General features: G+C 44.2%; 1 protein-coding gene across 2 annotated transcripts in view; it reads right to left on the bottom strand.

Moving 5' to 3' along the window:
• Positions 1-318: 318 nt before the first annotated feature.
• The window catches only part of tenm4 (teneurin transmembrane protein 4), a gene marked incomplete at its 5' end in the record, with an annotated part of 120,905 nt that continues 103,964 nt past the window's right edge, over positions 319-17,259 (bottom strand). For both annotated transcript variants that reach the window (XM_079272464.1, XM_079272465.1), the window contains 5 exons: positions 319-2,449; positions 5,981-6,123; positions 8,280-9,894; positions 10,899-11,195; positions 15,069-15,304. In XM_079272464.1, coding sequence (XP_079128590.1) covers positions 1,691-2,449; positions 5,981-6,123; positions 8,280-9,894; positions 10,899-11,195; positions 15,069-15,304 — 3,050 coding nt within the window. In that variant the 3' untranslated portion in view covers positions 319-1,690. The remainder of the gene's footprint in view (positions 2,450-5,980; positions 6,124-8,279; positions 9,895-10,898; positions 11,196-15,068; positions 15,305-17,259) is intronic.

The raw sequence follows: 17,259 nt of genomic DNA, 5'->3' as shown, positions 1-17,259 counted from the left end.
TGTCTGTCTGTCTGTCTGTCTGTCTGTCTGTCTGTCTATCTATCTGTCTGTCTGTCTGTCTGTCTGTCTGTCTGTCTGTCTGTCTGTCTGCCTGCCTGCCTGCCTGCCTGCCTGTCTGTCTGTCTGTCTATCTATCTGTCTGTCTGTCTGTCTGTCTGTCTGTCTATCTATCTATCTATCTATCTATCTGTCTGTCTGTCTGTCTGTCTGTCTATCTATCTATCTATCTATCTATCTATCTATCTATCTATCTATCTATCTATCTATCTATCTATCTATCTATCTATCTGTCTGTCTCTCTGTCTATCTATCTATCTATCTATCTATCTGTCTATCCATCTCTCTCAGCAGTCAATATGTTTGTGGAGTATGTATCACTGATGAGATTGGGCTCTTCAACCAAGCTTTATTTGATTGGACGTTGTGTTGAGGAATACTGACTTGAGCTCATTGATAAACAAACACTGCCTTTCAAATGCAACTGAGATCAGTAAAATGTCGTCGGTCTAATGAAAAACACAGTAATTGATTTAACTAAACCACCTTTCGTAGTTTATTCCATGTGTTGAAACACCCTCAAGTATTGTTCAAGTACAACAATTAATAATAAAAGGGACAATTGTTCACATTTTTTTTTTTAAATTCACATTTGTTATACTGTTAATTCATATAGCTATTTATAAAACAAAACTAAAATGTAATTCAAAACCATTCCTGTAAAATACCTTTTGTTGTTTAATACAGACATTAATTCCACAGTATTTTCTTACAGGGTTGGCTTTTCGCTATTTTCATAATCAAGTTGTTTGACCACGGTTTAATAAAAGGGAGCAGAGAACAATTTAAGGTTCGCTTTTTTCGCTTGAAAATAAAAATAAAAATTCCAGTTAAAAATTTAAATACACACAAAATTAAAAAAAAGTGACCTCATATCCCTTTGTTGGCTGATTAAGCAGTTTTGCAAATTTTGTAGTTCATAAAGAAGGCCATCAACATGCACAGTCAGGGTGCACAGAAGCCTTCCCAGCTAAAACCACAGATAAGTATCAATCCTCCTCTTCAGAAAAAAAATAAAATAATCACATCACACAAATGAAAGTGCTTTCACAAGTTCAGCGAGGGTTTTGATGAAGGGCTCTACCGCCAACAGACATCTCTCTCATTATTTATGGATGACTGGGGCTATGAGGGTTTCAAGTATAAAACAGAAGTGATTAAAAGAGAAGGAACCTCCTTGGCTGAGGCGCGGACAAGGCAGAATGGAGCGAGCTTGTGAATAACAATCTGCAAGTCTGGCAGCAGGGTGAGCCAGTGAACAGAATGCATTACCAATACTCCTCTTGGATTCCTTTGAACAGAATCACCAACAGGGATGAGGAAATGGAGTCACAAAAATAAGTCACAGACATCGCAAATATTTCATCCTCTAGCAGTCGCACTTGGAGGGCAAAGGCTGTCAAAGAATCTTCAAAAGGAGAAGGGCACTCTTCTATTAATACAGTGCAACCGATTGCAACCATGTTTCTTTTTCTTCTTTTTTTTTTATTTTTTTTTTTACAGTATATTAAAAACCAAGTTCAGCACAGTCAAAGAAAAGCAACAAAAAAAAGTGGTCATGTACACAACTGTCTTTGGCAAGAAGTCCCATGTCCTACATCTGAGTCTGTCACTCCAGAACCTCGTGTTCATGTCACCTTCGGCCCATTTCGCTCTGTCTCATGAAATGAATGTTGTTGAGACTGTCTGCCAGCTCCGGGTACTGGTCAACCGAAACCACGTAGTATCCGTCGTAGCCCTGCACCTTCCCCGAGCCCAGGAGCTGTTGCTTCTCTCCCTCGGTCCAGGTACGCGAGCCCTCCTCTCCATCCCTCAGTCTCTGGCGCTCCCGGGACCAGGCCTGGGCGACAGATCTCTGCCGGGCCAGCTCCAACACGCGGGCCTTCTCCTCATCCACGCTGCTGCCGTAACGCGTATTCAAGCAGAGTGCGCCATATTGTAGTTGGATGTCCGTGATGCGCCTAGTCCTGCCATTGAGAACAGTGTTAACCTGAGACACCGTCACGTTGACGCCGGTCTCTAGAGTGCGCCGGCCCACCGTCATGCCAATGAGGGACAGGTCTCCCTCCACCGAGCCCAGTTTGACAAAGTAGTGGGTGTCCATTCCAGCGATGGTGAAGTGGAGGTCTTGGAGGTAAAACGCGTCGTTCAGCACTGCGGCCATGCGGCGCCCGTCCTCATTAGCTAAGCTGATGATGTCGGTGCTGATGCGGCCCTCTCGGATAGCAAATTTCACCCCCTTGCCAAAGATGGAGCCACCGGAGGCAAAGATCTTCTTGTCCTCTGTCTGAGGACATCCGGCACTTTTAGCTCTGTAGATCTGGCCGAAGCGCTCCAGCTTGACAAAGGCCTTCAGCTGCCTCTGAACCTCACACTGAACGCCCAGCAGAGACTGCAAAACAAAGACAATGTTGTTTAGTCACGCAGCCCCCGCAGCATCTACATAGACACTCAGATGTATTTTCTCTTTGTTCTCAGAGTCACACCATTTCATTCAGTTGTTAGTTTGAAGATGTTCCTCTAGATATTTATCAGAACTTCTGATGACCTCACAACCTGGCGTGTAACCTTTATCCTTGACTGTGTGGCGATTAAAGACGGCTTTCAGATGCCCCTGAGTATGACTGAATGAAGATGATTCAACACCTTGTCTAAAATGTATGTGTATGAATGGGAAGGAAATCCACAAAAAAACATGATCTGGGTTTAATATACACTGTAAAACCTGTAAGGAAAAACAACTCATTAAACAAAAACAAAAATATATAATCATCCGATGCTGAAACCAGATTTTCTTAAGAACTGGTTTACCAAAGTTTTCTGGAGGTCTTTTGTCGCGGTCTGGAATTAGGACGTCTATGGTGTCATCAAAATGCATTCAACAATAAGTTTAAAAGGTGTAAAAATAAAAGATAACAGGTGGCACAGACAATATCCATTGATGCTGCATTATTATTATTATTATTATTATTTGATTTAACATCTTGAGTACTTTATGTTTAAAAAATAATGATGTAATTGCTTCCCATCCATTATCAATGGCAAACAACAAATGCACAATGCTTTGAAGCTGTGAATGTATCACACACAGTCAAGGTAGGGGCAGAGGTGTTTGTCAGCAAATGAAAATCTCTCTGATAATTTGTGACAGGCATGATATTTTGAAAAAGGGTGAAATTACTGTCTTCTGACAGCCATGCTGGGCCAAAAACGAAACAGGAATCTGTTGGTAACTAGTGTGTATATACATCATTCCTTTAGGGATCAAAGCCTTGTATGGATACCGCATTCCCTAGAGCCCAAATTAATACTTTGTCCTAATACTACTTGACAAGAGATAGTCCTTAGGAAGAAAGAGAGACGTTCAAATGAGGCGAGGGATATGAAATGGAAGCTGGCCAACACGCAGCGAGACAGTCGCCTGAACGCATTTGAGCAGCAACAAAAAGGCTCTCGAACACTGTGCCTTCCTGCCATCGCCCCAAGACGAGAGGCTGTGAGCATCTCGAGGAGTCAGCCAGTCACATCGAAAGACCTCTCGACAGTTTCTAATTCCGTCGCGGGGGTTCGAGCTGGGTGGGGGCGGGGCCTGAGGAGTGTGGGAGCAGGTTCGCAGCGACCAGCATATCTGCCCGCTCTTTGACGTGACTATGCTTCAGATCCTGCATGAAGGGGAAACATATAGGGAGGGGGGGGGGGTACGGGGGCAGCTGTGCTGTTGGGCCCCTCAGGAGAGACGGCCTGGAGGGGACATTTCACACCATGCCACTCCATGTTTGTTTACTGTGCCAACACTGTGACCCGGTCAGCTGTCCCAGCGGTGGTCGGGGAAGAGGGGGGCAATGTCCTCCACTTTACTGAAACAGCCTCCTGGGACACTCCCAGAGAGCCATCATTCACGTAGCATGGGGTGCAATCAGCCTCCAGCGAAAGCCGGAATGTAGGATCAAGCCCAGTGCAGCACAGACCTCATCTGTCTGGCCCCTCACGGCACTTTTTCAATCGGTGCGCGGATTCAGCAGCATGGCGAAATGGGGGCTTAAATGAAAAGAGATAGAAAGGCAGGAATGCAGAGTGTGTCAAAGATACACCTGCATGTGTCGTTTTAAAGCTATATCCCTGCTTCAAAGAATCCTACATTTAATTAGGCTCTTCTGGCCATCTGCAGAGAGGATCAGCTTGGCATTTAGCAGCTCAGATCACAATTTTTGAAGCAGGATTTCTAGATAAAAATATCATGTCCTGGCTCGCACACAGGGTAAAGACTCATTATCTCAATCTTTCCTCACACATCATTGACAGTATTTACTCCAGAGCTGTGCTGAAGGAAGAGCTCCCGAACAAACAGGAGGAAAAGCTTCAAATCTAAGCTAAATTCGCGATTGAAAGCCTCAGCTACGTGATTTACAGCCTATCGAGGGGTGTTCTTCAATATATGCTCCAAAGGTAAAATGTAGCTTTCAATGTAATTATCACTCAAATGGACAATCTTCTATTCAGTGCTTCTGAGTAATTCAAACATAATAGATGCCTTTCATTGTAGTCCTTCTGTCAAGAGTGCTTCCAAGAAAGTGCAATCTGTTCCCTTCTTTAATTATGGTTCAGGACTTTACTTTAAAAAACAGAATCTGAGTGTTTCCTTAGCAATTAAACATATTAAGCAATTTAGAAAAAAAAAGGGAGAATTGCTCGTTGATTCATTTGTGAGGTCTGTCCGATTTAGTCAGAATTGCAACTCCGTGTCTTCAAAAAAAATCATCTACAGCACGATTCCATCCATCCATATCTACTCTCAGATATTTTAAATGGAAACAGCTGGGGTGTCGTTGGAGTCAATTAGAGCTTTCCTCTGCTGCAGCTCCTTTATAGATTGGTACCTTGAGTGAGTTCAGAGATTCTCAGCAGTGTCGGGCACAAGCAGCAAGCATGAGTCAGTAGCAGGGAGCGTTGATGGGAACCCTCCATAATGCTGGATCAGACATAACTGGGATTCCTGCGATCATGGCTCTACACTTCATATATGATCTGTATAATAGCTGAGCGCTGGAATGCTTGGGGCATATATAAAGCAAAAATATGTAAAATAAACAAATAAAAAAAATAGTAATGCATGTTATACTGACAGTAACGTTGGTTATATTTATGTCCAAGCTCACAGGCAGAAAAAAAGAATGAAATTGTTTAGGATATGAAATAGAAAACATGATGTCTGTAATTCCATTTTCTATTTTAAATGCTTTACATTCAGTATTTAAAATGAAAGTGCAATCGTAGATAGTATTGCAGCATAGTGTCACTTCACTGCTGTCTCTGTTTGTTGCGCTCGGTTGGTGTGTCTTTATGGTTGGTTGGCCAGATCAGAGGTCACGGATTTCGATAACCTTGTATTGTATCTTCCCAGAAGCTTTTAGGCTCACAAGTGTTTTATAAAAAATACTCACTGACTGTGGCGAGGTAGCAGCCAGAGTGTCACTCAACATGAATCTGGCCCCCCCGATGGGTGGCATTCACTCGTCTTAAGTTGTAACCGAACCCGAGACAACAGTGGCCTCTTCAATAATTCAGGTGAGCTGGAGGCAACTTGAAAGGGGCTGATAAACGTGGGAATTAGAGCATGTCTACTACTTCTCAGACCTTGGCTAACAGTGTAAGACTGAGATGAAATCAATGGCCAGTGGTGGGGGGAATGGAGAGTGAATTTCCCTAATGGCAGGACAATTACAAGAGCTGTTTAGCCTGACCCCATTCCCCAAGATGAGGACTAGGTGCAGGGACCTGGTTCGCTGGGCTGTGTTCTGTCCTGATAGCTGGCAGCTCCTCTGGGACTGTGGCTACGCGGAGCGTGTCTACTTGCTGATGATGTTGGGAAGGAATGGAGCAGAGTTGAAAAAGGTGATATTTGGCAAGGTTAAAGGTGGCTTACCTTCGTGCTGTCCCACTCCTGTGTCTTGATCTGGGTGCGGACTAACTCGTAGGACGGCTCCATGGCCTCGGTATTCGGTTTGCGATAGCCGGGGATCACGTTGTACAGCTGGAAGCCGAAGGTCACCAACCAGCTGTTGACATCTACAAGGGAAGGAACAAACATCATGTCTATTACGTCTCAATAGAAATAATCACTCCCGGCTCCGGAGGAACCAGAAAAAATAAAGACCACGAGGAATTGATTTGTTCGAATTTCAACAGTTGGCATTCTGTGGTCAAGTGGCTGTCTCCTTGAAATACTCATCACGCGGTCTGAGCACTTGATTTGTTTGTGAAAGTGGACAAGCTTTATTAAACACTCGAGATGCTGCCGATGATTAATGTCCACTCCTGCAGGTGCCACGCTAATGACACACAGCTGGGGCCCAGAAACGTCGACTGACATCTGAGAGGGTCTGCCGCTCTGATAATTATATACTGTAATTCCATGTCACTTCAACGCAAGATTATTTTTTTTTTTACTTCCAATGAGAAGCTGAGGAAAGTGACGCATCTGGGATTCAAATCCATGCGATCATGTTAACGCGGTTTGTCTAATAGCAGCCACCGGCGCCGTGGTCGTAGGTGCTACTGCCATCCGTCATTAATTCTGAATATCACAGAGAAGGCTGCAGACATGACTCGGAGGAAAGCCTGTAAAATCTGAGCCGTTTGATTTCTTTGCCCCTTTCAATGTGTTCGTTATGGACAGCAGAACCATTGCTGTGACTCTTGGGGGGGCAAGTTGGCACCTGACAAAGCTTTTTTTAAATAAGAATTTGTTTCAGGACAATGAAAGGACCCTGATAATTTAGTGAAATGAATGGAAATGTCAGCGCCATCAATCACCATTGAGGCTGACTCACTGCAGTACATCTAACAGTCTGCTTAGCATCCAAATGCCAGGCAGTCCCCTAATGGTGGACTGTGAAGCTGAACACCTCTCTGTTTGGCAGGCGGCTAAATGCCTTTGTTCAACAGAAAGAAGTAGAAGCCTCGACTCCACCTGGACATTTGACTTCTTTTCCTCTCAGTATTGTCTAAATGTATATGAATAAAGGATAAAAGGTATAAAATGAATTATTTGACAGCCAACACACACATTATCGAGTAAATATCATGCTGAATGAACTTAGAGAATTAAATCTCCCTATTTGCGAAGGAGATCTGGCTGAAGCCGATTGGTTTAACCACAGAGTGTCCAACGAGTATCCTTAACAATGATGTTTTTCTTCCAAGCCAAAGAGGTTGATACGACCGGCCCTGGCTGAAGTTTCTATGGATCCATTGTGCTCTCTTTCTCCACTGGGGTGCTTTCACTGCCATTTACCTCCTCCCGACCACAAAACGATGTGATATTTCTGGGAAGGGACCTGAGTGTTGGACTACAGAGTGGGCTTTGCCGTACAGCATGGTTCCCTTTGAGCACTTTCAAAACGATAGCCACCGGGCACACGCACAAGCACATATGTATGTCTGCACACACACACACACACACACACACACACACACACACACACACACACACACACACACACACACACACACACACACACACACACACACACACACACACACACACACACACACAGACACACACACACACACACACACACAGCAAAGCAGAAAAAGTAAACCTCAGTGTCGCTGTGAGGAAGCTTTTAAAAGCCTCTATAGCACACTGCTTTTCAATTTTGGCAGGGTTTGTTCTTCCATTTGTGGCTTGTTGTTTTGCATACAAAACAAAGAAATTAGACAAAAAAAAAATTTCAAAACAAAAAAGCCCCGAAATAAGTATTGTTTGCTGAATTGCAAGCAATAGCAGTTTGCACAGAAAAGAGGACATGGGGCCCTCACCTCCCCAACACACATGTCATTTTAGCACTATAAAACAGTTATGTGCATCACTGATTGCTCTAGTGGGACTCACTGAACATCTGTCAACTGCTATTTCTACACAGTTACTAACCTGTAAACAGTTTGAATCATTATTTGAGGATGCTTCCTACTTCCTTTCGTTTACAGCTGTCAGAGGAACACTTCACAGAGTTTGCTACTTTGCAGAGGATGGCAGCTGTGGTTTCAGAAGTTTCTATGGATGATTTTATACTTTGTAATGATGAGTTTCTATTTTTGTTATTCTCTGGGTAAACACTGGAATCCCCTCCCCTGTAAAAAGGACGGTTAGGGGAAAAAGTTTTCCTTAAAAAGCAAATCCTCTCATCTCCGTAAAACAAAGGTCTGTCAAATGAACTTACCGGTCATGTAGCACTTTATCTCCTTATTGTTGCTGAGTGGATTGTTGTTCTTGAACATGTACAAGTTGAATGGCACAATGTGGTTGCTGTTGAGACGCTTCCACACCTCATGGTTAGGTGTTGTCCAGCGCCCAGCGAGGACATCATAGTCCCGTCTGCCCATGTGGACCAGCCTACTGAGAGGCTCATAGAGGCCTCCCTGGTACCCAATGATGAGCTGGAAGCTGGGGTTGGTGTCAAGGTAGACCTCTCCGAATGCTGTATGGAGGACCTGCTTGATCATGAGGCCCGAGCCACTGAACACAGCCAGAGGGGTGCCTATGTTGTCACAGGCCACATAAAACTCGTCCCCGCTGCTTAGCTCCATGGCGAACAAGTGTCCCTGCAAGTCGTAGTACAGCGATGTGATTTCGGAACTAGAGTGATTGTACATGTGGGTGACCCGAGTTGGGCTGGACAAGTCGGCATAGAAGAACTGCAGGTGGTGGCCCGTGCCGCTTCTGCTGGACACCCTCCTGCCCAGGCCGTCGTAACGGTATCTGATGCTCCAGCCGCTCACTTTGTTGTACACCTTGACCAGCAGGCCCGCCGAGTTGTACTCAAAGTAGTCGTTCCCTCGCTGCTTGAGGAAACCGTCCTCGTCCATCCTGTACTGGACATCTCCCAGGCGAGTGATGCGGTCTCTGATGTCGTAGCGCAGCGGCGTGAGGCGCGCGCTGTTCCCGGGGCTAAGGAGGTGCAGGTTGCCGTTCAGGTCGTAGCTGTACCTCCATAGGGGCTTGTCGTTGATGGAGACCACCTGGAGTTGGCCGTCGGCGTCATACTCGTATGTGTAGCGCGTGGTGTTGGCGTACGGCCCGACCTTCAGCTCCTTGGCCACCACTCGTCCCATGTTGTCATATTGCACCATCATCCAGTACATGAGCGAGCGAAAGATCTCATACTGGACCTCCTTCACCCGGCCATAAGCATCAAAGTGTTTGGTGTGGGTCATCACTGCCGTGGTGATGATTTGATTTATGTCATAATAGATCACTCCAAATTTGCCGAACTGCTCCGTTTTGCCGGACACGTCGTCGTAGCGATACAAGTCGATTGGCAGCGGTGTTTCATTGATGACGGCCTGCATGCTGGTGACGCGGAAACTGTTGTCGTAGACGTAGTCAAATCTGCCGTTGACCATGCCCTCTTCGCTGAACCTGAAAATCTGTCGGTCGATCAGGGGGCCAATCTGACGGTAACGGATGGTGCAGGTAAAGCCCTCACTCTGCAGGTTGACGGTCTTCAGCATGCCCGCCACCTCGTCGTAGGAGAAGCCGATGCGCGTGGTGTCATAGAGGATCTCCAGCAGTTTGGAAAGCTTGCCGTATTTGTAGATGACCCTGCGGCCCGTTCCCAGGTAGGTGGTCTGCAGCAACTGGCCCTCCTCGCTGTAGTCCTGGAGCACTGAGGCGTTACCTTCAGGGGGCCGGTAGGTGTTCCTGTAGTAGCCAATGGAGCGGGAGGTCTCCAGGGTCTGCCGCGCCACGTTGGGCATGGTCACAGAGGATAGCCGGTCGTTTTTGTCAAATTGAAAGATGTACTGCCTCTGGCTGTAGAGCAGCAGTACCATGGACTGTAAAGAGAGGAGGAAACACTCGTTCTTAGAGTAGTTTAAATACAGTAAAAGACTCATTATATTTAATAGATTTGGATACACAGTATCACAAAACCAGACAAGATTTAAATTAAAAATAGCCATCACTTTTTGTCTAGCAACAGCAACTACAATAACATGGACATTTCAGAATATAAAATTATAATTATGAAAAATTGTATAAAATTAACAAAACTAAAATGTTACTTTGAATCTATTCCTTACATTACCTTCCTACTGCGTACTGTCACTAAGTGTTGGTAGGAAATATAAAAGACACTGGGCTGGTATACCACAAAAGGACACGCAAAATGTCAAAGGCAGTAACACATTATGCATGGGAGTCTGTTTCAGACCAAATATAATTCCCATCTTGAAAGTGGTGTTGATACTCCTTTGACATTAAGATTTCCTTGAGAGATGATTTCACAAACACGCTGCTTGGCAAATCAAAAATGTCCATTCGTGCCTTTCTTGGACCAATAAAAGATGTCAGCTCAAAGGCTGTCACAACCGGCTGCCAGCTTCTCAGCACTTAGATGTTGCTGAATAAAAAACCACTAGACTATTAGAAAGGCTACCATTTTCACATTAGATGTCTATGCTGGAGAACAGCAGCTATTCACCTTCTCCCCAACAATATATCCTTCAATTAGTGGGTAGAAAGTGACATTTCACTCTGTTCCTCTCATCGGAGCTATTTCAGGTTGAACTTTGCTGTCAGACTGTGGTTACAAAGTATAACGTCTGCGGTGCTCCAGACAGGTTTTAATTACATTTCTGCTGATATCTGCGCTGGAGCCTGATAATGCAGCACAAACACTGCTGGAGTATTACTTTTAACTGAAGTCTAAAATCTCCCGTCAAGGCTCTTACACAGACACACCTCTAGAATTTATCTGTATAACATGTCCCGACCATCTAACATTACATTTTTTATCCATGAACCATTTCATCAACATTGCAACAACAACAATTCGTACCTTCTCAAGGTAAGTGTAGCTCCACGATTTACCATCAGCAAATATCTGGGAGGAGATTCTTCCATTCTGGTCATACTCCATGCGAACAGACATGGTACCTCTTTGGATGCCTGCCACGTGCCCTCCAGGGGAATACGTGACGTTGACTCCATTCAGACGACTGCTCGGCGCCCACAGAGTGGGCCGCCCAGCATGGTCGTAGTGGATCCGTAACGTGAACTTCCTGTGGTCGTCGTAGACCTTTTCAGTCCTGGTGATTCGATCGAAGTCCAATGACAGCAAGTTCCTATTGTGAACCTATAGGAGAGGAAGCAGGGAGTTAGAAACATTTCATTTGAACACAGCAACTCCACCGAGAGGAAACAAACATGTTGGGAAGTTGGAAAGGATTGAGAGGAATTGGTGCGCACTGCTCTTCTGAGGTGGGACCTGATGAGGAGGGCTTTAATCACAAAGTGGTTCTTTTATATTCTTCTTTTCACAGCTGTTAATTACAACAGAGGAGCTGTATCTCAGGACTGCAGGAGCCATTGAAGAGATGAAATTATAAGAATTACCATATTTCTTTGTTTGTGCAAAAAATTCAGTGGAGTCTAAGTGGGAGTATGCCTATTCATGCAAGAAATATTAGCGCCACATTGATCATTACATTCATTTTCACTGCTTACTGAAAATAATTACCAGGCGCAGATGACTCTCGTTTTATTTAGCCATTTCCGTAAATTTGAAAAGAGGAGAAAAAAAATCAATTCTTCTCCTGTGTGGATATTGTTGAAATGACACCTTTTTCTTGCCTCTTTTGAATGCGTGAGGCTGCACACGGTGACCCTTAGGTTTCACTGTGATCCGCTCTGAAGAGTGTAATCCTTAAGACCATATCCGGGTCAGCACGGAGACTGACCCGCTGCCAGGCGTTATCTAGGAGGCAGCTCCTGTGCTGCAGCCAAAAAGATCCACAAACAGCCCCAAACGCGCCACGTCTCCCAGGCAGCAGCCTCTGTTAGAAGAGGCTCCAGAGGGAGAATAAATCAAATCAGGGTCTTAGGATGCAAGTACTACTTTAGACACCATCTGGAAGATGACAGTCATAGAGGTCTCTGGCATTAATTCACATGACCGCTCCGATTCTGTATTACTCTTCATGTCTTTTTCTTGATGTAAATAGTTTCTCTTCAGATGTGCTACTGTCCGGCTTGGTAAAAATCTTGGCAAAGCTTAAAAACACCTTAGCTAATAAAGCTGCTATTGGCTACTTTCCAGACCAATGCCACAGAGCAGGTCCTTTTTTTTCAATCTCACATTGAAAAAAGCTTGTGTCTCTCATCTGTGAAGGGACAATTACACCAGAAGCAATTAATGTCATTCACATGTAATTGAGAGGATTACGTTACACTAAAAGCACAAGCAAGCACCAGCCATTTGAGACCCAAGCCTCCTCCGATGGATGTCGTAAGAAGAACGGGAGGGGTCCACATTTGTTATCTTCCCTTTTACTTTTACTTACCGTCATAGCATGAGTCAGACTGCACCGACGGATGGAAAATGTGTTAAAGTGACTAGATCCTTAAAGATAAGAGACTGATATCAAAGACTGAGCTCCTTCTCTAGCATTTCCTAAAACACTGGTAGCAGTGTTTTACACTCTTTCATACGCAGCAGATACCTGCTCTCTGTCCAAAAATATTATATTGAGATTGGCTGCAATAGGAAATAAGGAATAAGAAAGAGAGAACGTTATTCGTGCCAGGATCCGTTTCCCCAAAGAATCAACAGCGTGGAAAAAAACCTCTTACAGCAGAGATTCCAAGATCCCATGAGAACGGAAACCCACTCAACAGGAATCATTGTAAATTGGACATTGCCTCTAAAATGAAAATGTCAAAGAAAGAAGAAATACAAGAGAGACTTTTACAGTGCATTAAACCGACAATGATACAATCGGTCTTCATAATAAAACATTACAGCAACATCTGAGCGCTCAATCAATACAACGGCTTTCGTGTCAAATGACAATATGAATCTGTTTCACGAGTGGAAATCCTTTTCATCGGTTCTCGTGTTTAATTTAACAATTACTGTTTTCTTCAATAACATCAGTTATTGCTTTTTCTCACATTGCAATCAAAGGAAAGAAATTCTATCTTTTTATTTGTTGTCAGCTGGTATCTCTTTTGAGCAAACAGCCCCACATTATAAGACCTGATGATGATAATTAAATGTTAACACAGAGATGCCAGCATTGTCTCCATTTTTAATTCCACATTGAAGTGGTTGGAGTCTCGTGCTATGGCCGACTGGCAGCCACAAGGGTTCTCCCATTAATGTACATTTGCAAACTACTCAATCTGAGAGGAGGGCTTGTTTCCATGGAGAGAAACAGCGCTGCTGCTCCTCATCAACATAAATCATAAATGTTGTCGTCGCTAGGAGGGGGTTAGCCCGAGCGGCACGTGACGTTGCGGAGGAGACAATCATTGACCCGTTTCGCCTCGAGACATGAAAAGCACAATACAACAAACACATGCACGTGCAGTTCAACTGTGTCAGAGACACAAACTGGAACACAAACAGCAACAAGCCAAACACGTTTGATTCTCTTATTCGTAGCACAACAAAAGATCTGTAAAGACTCCCCCCCCCCTTCCCTCCCACTGCCACACACTCATCCACCCACCCACGTAATATCACTTGACATGCCACTCAAGGTCGCTCAATGATTCCAGCTCTGCTCATCCCCTCTGTTCTTGCCATTAGGCTGCTCCCATTTCCAATCTCACCCCTGGGGCCATTGTCTGTAACATACATCAGACGCTTTCACTTCCAAAGGGACGACGGGGCCATTAAATGAACAGCCGATATGACAGACAAAGTGGCACCTCCGCATTAGCTGTGTCGCCTCCCAGAAAACATGGAAGACAACTCAACCCAAGTTTATATATGCCGTCCAAAGATTATAAAAAATAAAAAAGAAATCTAGTGAATCAATCAGGATGCATTTAAAAGGTGCCTTCTTATGTTCATGACTATTTCCAGTAGGTCATTCAAGATGCATCATGGTCAAACATCGGGTGTTTATCCCATTATGAAAAGGGACCTGTTGATATTCTATGTCTTTAAACTTTGCAACGTTTGCATGGTGAGGTCATTTACCTCTCTGTAAAATACTTGGTGGTTCAACTCAAAATTCAGACATTTCTTATCAAATACTAAGACTGTGCAAAAGACTCGATTGAAGATAAACATCAGCAACATTTTTAGCCAGGTTAATGTTTTTTTTCTAACCCTGCAATGGAGTGGTCCAGTCAATTGTTGGTTCTTTTTGGACACAGTGCTAATATTTGCGTGGACCGAGCCCTCTAACAGTCTTCCAGTGAGCCAGGCTGTTAGCCTATACTTAAGACTGTTATGGGAAAATATGTCATTGTCTTATGCTTTAGGATTGAAGAATATAAGTTTTTAAAAGTGCAGGCACAAAACCTATTTGAGTAGATGATTCTATCAGTTTTGCATCCAGGTGTCTTGTTATTTGTTATCTGTTATCTTGTTATCTGTTTTCCTGTGCATTGTTTCTGTCTTCAAAGACGGCGACACACAGAGGTCTAGATTACGGTACTTCCTGATGAGCATCAGCTGAAGAGCATGACCCTCTGTATGCATATGTGATGTGTGATGGTAAAACAGGCTTATTCAGACTCTGTATTTCTTGTGACTGAACTCTTTGATTAGGTCACAGTGACCCAATCAAAGGAAGCACCTGGCTGAGTATAAATGTCCATGTATCTGCACCTCCTGCAGATGACGTGATGTATCTGTGAGACTGTGTTCTCTTTGCTTGCAAGCAAATAAATTGACTATTACAACTTTGATCGTTCATCCAGACTCTGTTTCATTTGACATTGATTTGATAACACTTTGACACTCTTCTCCCGACTTTTCATAGAAATATTCCACAACAAGACTCACACTGAGGAAAGCAGAGGTCTTCAAGTCAAGGCTAGATTGCACAGTGAGTGGAGTCATGTCAAGCAGGTAGCTGAAATTCAATGCCATTTTGAACCAGATAAATAAATAAATTCTCCTCACTCCCCCAACCATTCTCAAATAGTCGCCCTGTGGTCCCTTTTAAGTGTGTGTGACCAGGAGTTGCTCTTAGCAAGGCGGCGTGCTTACCCTTAATCTTCGCCCGTACACTGTGACCTGGCCACGGGCTTGCTCCTTCCTCTGTCTCCACTCCACCAGGTTGAGGCCATTGTCGATGGCCAGGGTTACGTTCCTCTTGCTGACCGTTGGGTTCACTGTGCCGGCCAGCGAGTGGGGTTCGGTGTGCAGGGACACCTCCATGCCGTTGGCCAACACTAGCCGCAGCGAGCCATCTAGGCCGATGAAATAGCTGTTCCGAACTTGTTCTGAGGATGTAGAGGGGATAGGATTAGAAGAAGAGAAACAACCAGCAAACAACAGACGAGCTCCCGGTAGCTGATGCAAGAGGACTACATCTAATAATCATCTCAGTGAGACACAAACTTAATGACCTAAAATGGCTGCTCAGCAAAAAGAAAGCCTTTAGCAGCAGTATTTAACTGAACCCCTGCGATAATGTTGGGTCGGTGACAACGAAGATCAATAGTGAGAGTTTTCACAGCGCCAGTAAAGTAAAGTTTTACAGCTGTTGCAGCAGCCTCGGGGATATGGTGGAATGAAAACGATCAAACCTGCTAGCCTGCCTGTGGACACACACACACACACACACACACACACACACACACACACACACACACACACACACACACACACACACACACCCACGGGATAAATCTGAGCCTGTCTATTACTGTCCCTAGGTGACAACAGCCTGTGTTCCAGCTCCAGACCAGTGACTAATGCTTCCACTGAGCATCTCATGTACATTCATCAGAGAGCGTCTCCTTCTTGCCTCCTGTCAGTAGACTGAGAGGGACCAGGATGAATATTATTCTCATTAAGAACAGTGGCACATTAATGGCTTGTCAAACACTACGTTAATGAGTTGACTTCATTTAAAAGAAAAAAAAGAGGAAGACAATCACAACATACACTGTAATTTCCTCGTGTTGACATGTCAAGTTAAAGTTAAAGTGACAAACTCTTTTCTTCGCGCAGCAAGCAATACAATAAAACATCTCATGAGAAGATTGGGTTTTGTGTTCTTTTTCTTTTGCCACAGGATGTCCTGTGCTGCTGAGACAAGAGATATGGGCAGAGGAGGCTGACCTTGCACTGGCCCTTGCCTCTCTCCATCATACAGACACTTCAGGGGTTGACCAGAGGCCTCGGGGGGCCTACCCTACCAAAAAGAGGCCACTGACACCAGATGAAGCAGAAAATACTGCTGAATTCAGCAATTCGCGCAAATGCGTGCATACAGTCAGGGTGTATGCCCACCCCCCCTCCCTCTGGTCTATATATCCCTGCCTCTGATGAAATATTTTAATACCTGGTGGGGACAAAATGTATCCCACCCCTCAGAGTGATTACTGCTACTTCAGCAAAAGACCATATGAAAAACCTAAAATAACAAGAAAGACCCTGCAACGGCTTATGGTGCAAACAACAGCATCACAAATGGACTTTCAGTGTCCGCCCTCGCTCTTTTGTGACATTAGAGATGGCACCCCATCTAAGCCATGTGATGAACGTCTCCATGCTGTCAACAGTCTGCTGTTCATCTCTGTTAATGGACCAGGGGTTGATCCTTGCCTGACATTTGCAGAGATGTGGGTAATAGAGGGGCGGCATGCAGCAGATGACCCCTCCACAAGAAATCAGAAGGATCAAACACAGGTCCGTCATCAAAGATGACCGTTTTCTTACTCTGACAAACTAAATATTTATGTTGACAGCACATTGTGCGAATGGATTCAATTAAAAAAAATATTATTAAAATATTCCTGCAAATGCAGTGGTTGAGTGCAAGTTAGTGGTATAACGGACCACTGTCGATCCGTGATCAGTACGGACCGCCCCTCACGGTTTGGCACGGATATGAACCACAGATTATTTACACAGTTCAACGTTAACCATCACAGTGTGAAATAAAGTTTGACTGACAATCGTTATCTGCCAATATTCAGTAAAATATGTGATCAGGACATCGGCATTCATGCTTTCTAGTTGCCGATCTCTGATAATGTGACATTGTAAATGACCAATTCGTGTTTAAATTGACAGAAGGAAGGTTCCGTTCCATTACAATATGATGCCTTCAGGCTCTGTTCAGTGAAAATGAGTATTGGGCGAAGGTAAATTATAACGTTATCAAATGTAATCTCGTAAAATGTAGTGTTGGTGAGAAACTTGAATAAATCCAGTTGTTTGAAGGAGA

The sequence above is a fragment of the Melanostigma gelatinosum genome (assembly GCF_949748355.1).
Source record: "Melanostigma gelatinosum genome assembly, chromosome: 7".
Classification (NCBI taxonomy): domain Eukaryota; kingdom Metazoa; phylum Chordata; class Actinopteri; order Perciformes; family Zoarcidae; genus Melanostigma; species Melanostigma gelatinosum.
This window is presented reverse-complemented; position numbering and strand designations above follow the sequence as displayed.